Source organism: Podarcis pityusensis, assembly GCF_964106645.2.
Source record: "Podarcis pityusensis genome assembly, chromosome: 1".
NCBI classification, from domain to species: Eukaryota; Metazoa; Chordata; class Lepidosauria; order Squamata; family Lacertidae; genus Podarcis; species Podarcis pityusensis.
The window spans coordinates 86,972,003-86,983,105 of record NC_138028.1 but is presented as its reverse complement, the minus strand read 5'-3'; the positions used below and the strand labels follow the sequence as shown (position 1 = coordinate 86,983,105).

General features: G+C 45.0%; 1 protein-coding gene across 1 annotated transcript; it reads left to right on the top strand.

The window, feature by feature from the left end:
- Nucleotides 1-891: 891 nt before the first annotated feature.
- On the top strand, nucleotides 892-11,038 carry CNPPD1 (cyclin Pas1/PHO80 domain containing 1). Its single transcript, XM_080976611.1, has 8 exons — nucleotides 892-1,130; nucleotides 3,672-3,774; nucleotides 5,245-5,326; nucleotides 6,203-6,323; nucleotides 7,177-7,305; nucleotides 8,016-8,077; nucleotides 8,555-8,672; nucleotides 9,517-11,038. The coding sequence occupies exons 1-8, from the start codon at nucleotides 1,062-1,064 to the stop codon at nucleotides 10,123-10,125; spliced, it is 1,293 nt and encodes a 430-aa protein (XP_080832737.1). The 5' UTR covers nucleotides 892-1,061; the 3' UTR covers nucleotides 10,126-11,038.
- Nucleotides 11,039-11,103: the final 65 nt, after the last annotated feature.

Here is an 11,103-nt window from a genome sequence, read left to right as displayed (position 1 = left end):
TTTGGAGACAGAAGGATGGCGGAACACAAACGTGCCACAGTATGTTTTATGCACTGTCAGAATGATCACAATGGACAAAAGGGTTATCTTCCATTCCTCCCACCATTGCAATTTATGATTTGTAGTGCAAATAATCAAATTGGTACACATGGGGTCCAATTTAACAAGATTTATATCCTGCTTTTTCAACAAAAACCTCTAAGCAGATTACATAAAACAATATAAAATATATATTAAAGTACTGATAAAAGCAAACTTTAAAAGGAAACAGACATAACATTTAGCACAATACAGATAAAAACAGCAGTTTTAACATAAATGTCCAAAATGTCTGGGTAGGCTTGTTTGCCTAAAAAACAAGATATACTCTCTTACAGGTGTAGGAAAAAATAACATCGTGATGTGCCAGGATCCATCCTCTTGACATGCTCGCTCAAAGGACTAATTCGTATAGATGTGTTCATCCCTTGATTACCAATGTGACTGACGCAAAGCTTTGAAACGGAGTCAGTTCACTTATTCGCGGCCAGTATATCAACGATGAGAAATCGAGTGTCGCATATATACCTATGCACAACCAGTACTTCTATTTTCCGTCAAAATTCCATCTCTCCAGTTCTGTTTGAGGGGTTGAGGGTTGCAGCAGGCGGATCCCAACCCTGCAAAGAAAAAAGCCAAGTCCCGCTTCCTTTGCCGCCAGAGACGTCCATCTCGGCTGCTTGCGACCTGAGTTGGCAGGACCGGACGGAGGGATGATGAAGGCGCCACACGCGCGGTGACTCATCCTAAAAGCAACCCTTTCGCCCTCCCTCGCGCTCGGCTTATTAGAAGCGGAGGCCGCAGAAAAGCCCGCCTCCTTCCCTCCCTCCCTCCCTCTCTTCTCTCCCGCCCCAGGAAGAGGAAGGCTGCGCGGAGCCCTTTCTTCTTCCTTTTGCGGTGCTATCCGCGGAGGAGGCGTCTTGCTCTCTGGGCAGCTCCCACCCGGGCACCTGCCTACCTACCAACGGGGGCAGCAGCAAGGAGATCAACCTCGCTTGACGCCCCTTTTCACGCGCGGCAGGATGGATCTGAACGGGCTCCTGTTGGACGAGGAGGGCGCTTTCTCCCTGAGCGGCTTCCAGGAGTTCACGGTGAGCTGCTGTCACCAGACTGAATCGCGCTCCCCTCCTCCCCGCACACGCCGGCCTTCGCCAGCTGATTGGGACCCCCTCCCCTTCCGCCAGCGAGGTGTCTGTCATTTTCCTTTGGCGGGTGCGAAGGACTTCTGTATTTTGCTCTTTGGGTGGCCACGCCCACCGGGTGCCATTCTGTGGCCTTTTCTTCCCTCCGTTGCCTTGAGCTTCAAGGCACCATAATTGGGCTTTGCTGCACCTCTGTAAGCGCGGCTGTCATTCCAGTTTACTGCCAGGTTCGGTGGGAACTTGGGATTTATTACTTCAGTGTCGATATGGCATATGCGTAGGCAATCTTAAGGGGTCGGTCCGTCTTTTCCTGACTTTCAGCACATTGTTTACCTCCAGATGTTGTTGGGACTCCAACTCCCATCAGCTTCAGCCAGTATGCTAACATTCAGAAATTGTGGTAGTTGTAGTCCCAACAGCAGCTGGAGGGCCACAGATTCCCCATCCCTTGTTACTTAGTGGTGCAATCTATGTTTGCTAATGACAGGAGTATGGGAACTATAGAATCTGTCCAGACTGATCACCTAGAAGGGTGTACGTTGGTATGCCAAAGGGGCCATACTGATATTGTAAATGACAACATGCTAATTCTTTATTTGCTCAACTTTTATCTAATATTTCTTCAAAGTAAGCTTGGGCCAGGCTTCCCTGGCAGTGTTAGATGCAGACTTGCTTAACTTGGTTAAAAGCCTGAAGGAAAATCCATTCTGATTGTTACTGTACTTCAAAACTTATTAAGGTTTTTGCAGCACTCAAGTGCTGTAAAAGGGACTTCAGGACCTGTGATTTCCTCCCTCTATTTACTCTGGGGTTGCAGGTTTGGGGATGCATGAGAAATCAAGGGGTAATTAAGGATTGTTTGGAAATCCTGTAAACAGAACCAGGAGACAAAAGGAAGAATGTCATTAAGGAGGGCTATAAAGAAAAGGCATGAGACAACAGCACAAAAAAGAACTGGTGAAGAGTGTTAGAAATAGTACTTTTGTGTGTGGCTGCATAGGGTTTGGTGTTTTCAGGCCTGTTGATTGGTTGTTGACATAAAATATAAAGGAAAGCAAGTTGATAGGTTTTATCACCGAACTTGCATTTGGGTGGGGAACACTGAGAAAAGGGGAGAAGGAAAGGAAAAGAGCAGGCACTCATTCAGTCATGCAACCATAATGGGATTCTCTTTCCCCCTACTGTGCTCTGCTTCCACATAACCAGTGCTTTATTCCTGGGGGGGGGGGGGGGACGGACTTTTTTTCCATTTATTGTATTTATTTTTCCCGATTTGAACTATAAAATTGTGGTTTTCTTGAGTCAAAAAGAGAGTATCCCTAAACTTTTCTTTAGAAAAAAAGCACTGCACATAACAATTGGTATTGGTTGATGCAAATCCTCCACAATAACTGGTAAGAACAAAAATTCCCAGAGCTGAGAGATGCTATTCAAGCACAGACCTGGGAGCATAGAAGTCTGGAGGGAGCAGCCTGTTACAGGAATAAAAGAGGATGTGTGGTAGTCCAGAAAAACCTTTGCTGTCTTCTTCCTCCTTGTTGTTTTCTCCCATGTACGTGATCTATGGCCTCAGAGTCAGGGGATACTTCTCTCCAGACCATCCAAGCTTGTATTGTCCATCCTTAGGTGTGTTTCCAGCCTCCTTTTTAATAATAATTTTAAAAAATCCCTTTCCACATTAAGCAGGCCTGTAATTCTTCTGAGCATGTGGACCGTGCCACTTTAGTGTGGCTCTTTTAACAAAGGTACTGCTGGTGCTTCCCCAGTAAGTCCCAACCATATTGCTGAGTTTCTGACTCTATAAAGTGAGTGTTCTTTTTGACTTAAAGATGTAAATGTCACTTGGTACTATACAGTTTGGCCACAACTTTAAGGAAGGATGTGAAAAGCATTCAAATAATTTCAGAAGTTCTTTTATTTAAAACAAAATATAAGGGAAGATTGAGGGGGCTAGGCAATTTTAACTGGGAAAACTGGGGTTTTCAGCTTCTTGCTATTTAAGCAGGATAGGGTGGTATGAAGGTTGGACATTTAACTTTGGTAAGGGTCTTCTGTTTTTGGAATGAGTTTGGCTAGCCTATAACTTGAATAAATAAACAAATACTGTATTGAAGGATAACTGTTGAGCATAGTTGTTGAGGGTAAAGCAATCTGGGGGTAACAGTGCAGATTTGTAGGAATATAAAGAGAGGGGGGCACCTGGTGGAATAAATAGGATGGGGTTTTTGGAATCTCCTTTCTGGAGATTTTAAACTGGTTCTTACGGTATGCCTTTTTGCTGTAGCTCAGTGGTTAGCGTGTATGGCTAGGTTGCCCTGCCTAAAATGGAAGCTTGTTGGTAGATATTTATAATTACAGTGTTTTCTCCTACAGATGCTAATTATACCCTTATGCATTGAATTATGAGACTGAGGTGTTATGTGTCCCTTGGGTCGGGGAGAAAGGTGAAGGTTCACAGCACCACACTCTCATTTGCCAGTTTTCTCTCAGTTTCTTCCCAGGCACCAGCAGCTGAGTGATCGGGTACGCAAGCGACTTTACTATGGCTGGGATAAAGAAAGTGCCCTTGATAACCTCTCAAGCCCAGTTGCCGGTGAGCTTGGCTTTCAAAGGGGTCTTAAAGGGAGGGGATAAGGGTGAAAATCTCCCTTACTTTCTACTCCACACCACCACCACCACCTTACCATCCTCGGTACAAACGACATTCAATTGAATTGGATACAAGCTGGGGGAAATACTTAAGAATTTGACTGTATAGTTTTCCTATATGCACTTTTTGGCATTTTGATTGATTGTGGTAGAAGTTTTTCGGAGCTGAGATCTCTCTTCTCCCCTTGCTTCCCTCTTTTTCTCTTTCACATAATCTGGAACAGCACTGCTCACTTTCCCACCACCAAGTTTGGTTGCTATAATGTGTTCTTCTGCCATAATTCTGCTTGGCTCTAATATGGTTAATTACTTCATTTCCTGCTTTGTTCATTTGTCTGCATTGTTGTCCAATTAAACACTCCAGATCATTGAAGTGGTGGAATGTTGAGTCATGTGCCAGAGAACTGCTGTGTGAGAGAGAACAAATATGTGTGAATACTTCATAGCTAGGAACAAGCCCTTTATTTAAAGGTGCCCTGAAAGGCGGGGAGTGGTGGCCAGCATGGACAATGATCAGGGATACTGAACCTTGTAGTCCAGCAACAATTGAAGAGCAACAGGTTGCCATAGGCCTCTGGTTCCTAAACACCTCTATAATTGCTGTAGGCCTCTTGTACTTTTTAAAATATCCCATCCTCCATTTGATGAACGTTCACTTATACTCTGTTCTTCTAGTAAGATATCCAGAGTGGTATGATTTCTTCCCATTTTATGGGAAGAATGATTTCTTCCCATTTTAATCTCTAGTATGAGCTACCAGAGATTTTCCCCCCGCCCTCAAGCTATCTTGCAACTGTGGCTTGCGATTTTATTATTTGTTTGTGTATGTATGGGTAGGATGGGAATAATGGATACTAATATACAGCAGGAACTTCTGAGTGACTGACTCAGTAGATTCCTTGTGGTTGCTAAGAGACAAGTATTTCAGAGGCGGAAGTCTAAAGTTGGCCTTGAATTGCTGGAATGAATGCATATATGGTTGATCTTGTCAAGTTGCAAGAAAAGACACATGAGCCATAAACAATGCTATCAGGGACAAATAACATCAAGGACAAATAAGACAACTGTATACTTATACAGTTCCAGATAGGTGTGTTCAGATCTGGGAGAAACCAGGGCAAGGTCTTTCTATCCAGCTGTCATATTCTTGTTGACATAACCTTGCTTTAAAAAATGATTTTCCAAATGGATGTTGCATCTTTGGAGATGAAATTGAACCCCTCCCCGTAAGACTCCAATTCCCCCCCCCCCATGTTTTCCATTTGCAAGCACCTTTCTTTGCCAGGTTGGCTACAGAGGGAAGCAGGTATTGTCTGCTGAAAAAGAGATGGTGCTAAACTATAGAGTGTGACAATGACTTGGGGACAAGGGGTTCTGTGCACTGAGTTGAACCCTGCTGTTTTCTCCTTCCTAGATATTGCTGTTGAATTGCTCCAGAAGGCTGCTCCCAGCCCGATTCGCAGGCTCCAGAAAAAATATGTATCACATGTCTCCCGGTAGGCTCAGAAATGATTTTCTGTTTCTTTGTTGCCCATACAGAGTTGTTTCCTGTTCTGTGGACTGGGGGGGGGGGGATGTTTTTTAAACAATGTTTAAATTTGTGCAATTTCATCCCTGCTGCTTTGAGGATCATTCTCATAAAAGGCAGCATATGCATTATTGAAATATAAAGTTATATAAACATAATAATAACTTTGTACAAAATCAGCTTTTCTATTAAAAAAACAGTTGGGAGGGGTGGAGGGAAGCCTTAAGTTAGGAAACACCCTCCCTTTATGGGAACAGCAATAGGTGGGAAGAAGTTTGAGGCTGTTGCCTAGAGTGGCTGCGGAGGAGTTTTTGATGAAGTACTAATTTCTTCACGAAAGAAATTGAATTCTAACTGAGGACAATTAGAAAGCAGCCTGTGGCTTCTTCAGTGGGAGCTCATAGAAAAATGAGCTGGGGTGGATATAAGCCTAAGAGGTTTTTCCCTGGTTGCAGAGAGGATCTGTGTCCTTGCAAAGCCCTTGCAAAGGCAAACATGAATTTTCTATGCCTGCAGCACCTTGATGGCACTTAGTTGATCCATTCTCATTAATACTTCCAAGCCTCCTTCGCTGTGTTTCATCTTTTGTGAATCTGTATGGAGTTTGACTGCAGATAAAGATGTTGGGATTGTGCAGTATCTAACTTGCAGTACATATGACACATGGGTGTTTAAGCATGGTTTGTTTGTACAATTAGAGTGGCCCCAAGAATGGGCAGAGTCCTGATTTCTTTAAGGTGGGATTTTCAAGCTCCAAAGGTTTCTGGGGTATAGGTGATCTGCTTTACAGATGAACTTATGATGGAGTGCTTGAGCGGTTGTCTCTTTTAACCTTTCATCCTAGGGAGGCTTGCATCTCCCCCTGCTCCCTGATGTTGGCCCTGGTTTACATTGAGAGGCTTCGGCATCGCAATCCTGAATATCTACAGCAGATCTCCTCCTCTGACCTCTTCTTGATCTCTATGGTGGGTGCCTGGGTTGGTTTAGAGCAGGGAAAGCAATGGTTAAGTAGTAAGAGATTTTTTGGCCCAAAGATCTCTGCCACAAGGAGCATACACTTTTAATGCTGGAAAAAGGGTTCCTATCTTTCCTGGCAATGCAGCTGCCATATCCATTTTGAACCTCCAGCACTTCAGAACATTTGCCTGTCTTCCGTTCCTTACAATACAACTACAGGAGCCTGTGGATCCCCATCATGAAGGCGCTGTGATGTAGTTGCTAAGAATGCTGCTCATGAAATACTATTTGAATTTTTTGCCATGGCCCTGAACTTATTGGGTGGCTTTTAAGCAAGCTGCTAATCTCTGAGGCGCTGGTTCCCATTTGATATTATCATGATCTGAATGGTTTATAAGGATCCATGAGGAATTTTATACAAAGTGCTTTGAATAAGCTGGTCCTGTGTAAATGGAAACTGTTGTCTTCTCTTTCCCATGGGCCATAAACTTCAATGTAACTTCCCTGATCCTCCGTAACTTGACTTCTGTCTTTTTCTTTTTGATTACAAGTCAGAGGTTTTCCTGCCATAGGCCCCCTCCCACCAAACCAGATATTTGCCTTTTTTGAATGGCTGGCTCCTTGTTTGTCTAACCTGTTAAAAACTGAGGGTGTTGAACTCTTCACACTGGCTGTACAGACTATGGTCTGTACAGATCCCTCTCTCCTTATTACCTGGGAATCTTGGTAAGTTGAGGATGGGGTTTTCCTCCATCCTTAAATGGGGCAACTGATTCCAGTAGGAAAGCGGGGGTATCTGTCCCACCTCCATTGAAACTTCACCTTGTGCCACTCTCTTAGCATCTCTCCTGTTGCTTTCAGATGGTTGCCAGCAAATACTTATATGATGAAGGAGAAGAGGAGGAGGTCTTCAATGATGAATGGGGTGCCGCAGGCAAAGTAGACGTACAGACCATGAACACACTGGAGATGAATTTCCTCAGTGCCATTGTAAGTCTGCTACATCTACCATGTCAGGAAGGGAGGGCTGCTGGGGAATTTTCAGCTGAAGTTCAGCAGAATGTAGACCAGTCACTGTGTTCAGAAGGGTGTGAGAGCATGTTGGTTATAATTAATATACTGCTTTTCTTCACAGCCTACAGTATGGTTCACAACAATAAATTCATTAAACAATTAAGTCATAAAACTCTTTAAAATGTCCAAAAAATATCTAAATTTACTAGTACAATCAATAAGAGAGAGCAGTGATGAAACAATCAGTACAGTACTATTTAAAAATGCAGTTACACCAGATCAAAACCATCCACTAAAACAATTTGTGTAGAAAAATCTGGTTTTAACCTGGTGCCTGAATATTTCTGTCACTTGACTAGGGTGAGCATTGAGTATTGTCACTGTTGTAGAAATGTTGCCAAACTGGGGCAGGGGGCCTGAGTGAAAAAATATTCATAGGGGTGAACTTACCCCAACAACTTCTCTTGGGAAGCTTGGGAAGCTTCTTCTATTAGATATGGATAGCGTGGTGATAATGGCTTCTCTGACCCTTCCCACGCCTAATCTTCTTGTAGAGGGATCTGCCTTCCCAATAGGGTAACTGCGTATTCCATGCATCATTCAAGTAAGATTTGTTACCTTGAAAGTGAGTGCATAGGAAGAGAATTCTAGCTCCCTGTTTTAAGAATTCTTGTTACTTTCTATAGGATTGGAGCCTCTATACAGATCCCAAGGAGCTTTTTGAAATGCTCAGCTGGCTGGAGGGATGGTAAGTACTTTTGCTTTTTCAGGATGGCATTGTCCTTCTGCAGCTGGCATAGAAGGAGTCTTTTGGGTTCTCTGTTCTTTCTGGGTATATGCAGTTGCTGCTGTCCATTAGGAATAGGCTGAACATGGCCTCAGAGTACCTTTCCACATGCCTCTCAAATACCTGGATTGGCTTCATTAATGTTAACAATGTTCCCCAGGGCAGGAATGGTCCCATAGTCCCTGATCACTGGCAGGGGCTCATGGTAGCTTGGAATTGAGCAGCTTCTGGAATGCAACACATTTAGCTACCCCTGCTGCAGTGCTATCCAACATATCATCCTGCTTGCTGTCTTCTTTATGTGGCTTTGCAGCATAGGGAATAGCAGTAATGGGCATCTGTGTGAGTTCTTAAACGCTTCCTGTTCATGGTGCAGAATGCTGCCAGGATACAAGGTCTTGAGACATGAACTTTATTTCCTTATTTCCTTTCCTGCAGTGTGGCTGAGAGGCAGGGCATCTGGCGTGGCTGGTTCACTTACACTGACCTGTGTGTCTTAATGGAGCAAACACTGTGGCAGCAGGCACTGGGGCATTTCTACCAGCAGGTGGCAAAGGTAAGGCAGGGCAAGCTAGGCCCAGCTTACTGAATGGGATGGGGGTTGGGGAACAGAGAGCAGCTATCCTATGTGGGTGCAGTGATGCTGGAAATGAATAGACTCTCGATGCCAAGGCATGGGGTTTGTGCATGTGTGTGTGAGAGAGAGGACAGACAGAGACTTACTAGATAGGACCGGATATGCCTCTGTGCAGTGTTATACTGTTGGCTGATAATTAATAAATAACAAATTTACCCTTTCTATTCTAGGCTGCTTTTCAATATAGGCCCTTTAAGTAGCTCAGTCAAACAAAAAATCTGCCGGAGACATACAAAGCAGCTAAACCAACCATAGCATGGCTAAAAACAGCAGATATAAAAATCCCAAAGATAAGCAACAGAGCTAGCAGCATTTATTCATCCAGCCTAACACATCAGTGAATCAAAGTTTTTAACGTATTCATTGAATAGAAAAAGGAAACAGGTGTGCCAGTCCTCCCAGGGTTGAGATTCCACAACCTAGGGTGCCACTATTTTTTTATTTTAAAAAGGCTCAGCCAATTTGGTCTCACCCAATGATGGAATCTGGATGAAAACATTCCTCTGCTAACTTGTACCCTCCTATCCACACATGTGCTAGGTAAACCAAACCTCTGCCTTTGAAAAGGAGAGTGTTCAGGGCAGTGTTCTTACCAGTGTATATCTGGTTGCTTCTGTGGGAAAGTGGGACACTGGGCTGGGTGGGCCTTTGAATGGCTCTCACAGGAATCTCCTTGAGTTCATCTATACATGATCTCAGGTGGATTCTTCCAGGTGGGGCAGAAGGCATGCTGCATACTGACATTTGTCATCTCTTTTCACAGCTGGCTTGCATTCTAGGTGTGATGTACCTGACAGGTGTTGCTGCTGTCCTTGCTTCTACTGCAGTGGTTCATCACACTATACATGTGAAAAGGGCCAGTCCTACTGAGTTTGCCAGCACCAGGGATGCTCTAGCTGCATACCTGCCTCTCCCCTCTTCAGCCCAGCATCTGGATCATGGCTTAGTGCTACCTAACAGCTCTCCGTGCACAGGATCAGAGAACAGAACCATTCAAGGAGAGAAGCAGCAACATCGGCAGCAGCAGCAGCCAGGAAGCAATGGTGTAATGGCTACAGCACTCTACCTGTGGGGCAGCGTCCTTAATGTGTTACCTTATCCGCCACCAGCCCCCACCAGTCCCTTGCGTTGTCCACACTGCAGTCAATCCACCACCTGCGTGGCAGCCAACCTCACAGTTTGCACCCACCCTGCTCCACAGTTGCCCCCCTTTGGACTTTCTGCCCACTGCACCAGCTGCTCATGCTGGGGTTGGCCTCTTCCTGTGTCCTCTAACTGCAAAGACTGGCCTGAACCTCTGGCATTGAAGCAGTGCCCCTCACAGGCTGCCTTGGAGCTTGGGAGGATCAAGGCTTTCATGTTCCCTAGCTAGGGCTGCAGGGGAGGGGATGTAGTTTGGGCTTGGGGCTGGGGTGGGGGCACCTTGATGGGAAATGCTTTGGGTGTCTGGAAAGTGTAGGGCACAAGGCAGGAAAGAGTGGGAAAGGAGGTACCTATCAGTCTGTGCCCCACTGGATGTCAACTTCCCTTTCTGACTGCAGGACTTCTCTGCCCTCCAAAATGGTCACTTTGCCTAGGGGCCACAATGAGTCTTCTGGAATGATGCATCCCATCTTAGCTGTGTAAGGCTGGGTAGGATAAAGGACTGAATCAGCGAGGCCTGGGCCTGTTGGAACCAGTCTTCTGCTACAGCTGAGCCATTTACCTGCCTGAAAGGCCTGACTCTATTTTTGTCTGGCTATATTGAGTAAAACTTGGGGTGAATTCACACACCTTGGGAGAGCTAGTATAGGGCACCATGAATGGCCCTCTAGCTTGGCTCTTATTGTGTGGGAATTTGCCAGGGGCACTTGGAAGTAATAATCTGTGGTGACTCCCTATCATGGTGAAAAATACCAGCAATTCTACACATTCAGGCCACCAAGTGATTGCCACACAATTAACATTACTTTGGCCTGTGCCTGCCTACCTTGCTTTCCTTTATGAAGACAGTGTGCTTTCTAAGAGCCATGCAGGACTAGCCTGGAGTTTTCTTAGCCATAAGTCTGAGAAGAAAAGGGCACCGATTTGCAGGGGGAGGCTCATGATCCATCAGGTCAGGTCAGTGTTTTGGGATCTCTGCTTGTGAGTGCTTGACTGCCCCCTCCATTTCTTGGGCTGGGAGGGGGTGGAGGGATGGCGACCACTTCTTACGCCCTGTTCCTACCAGCACATTTTTGCTGTAGTTTTTTCACTATTTCTTGTAGATGGGATCTCTTCTAATAAATATAGCTGTTGATGTGCAACTGTCTTGCCTTTTCTTTTTTGTACTAAACCCCAAGCCAAGTGCTGCCAGTTCCCTACTAGCTTC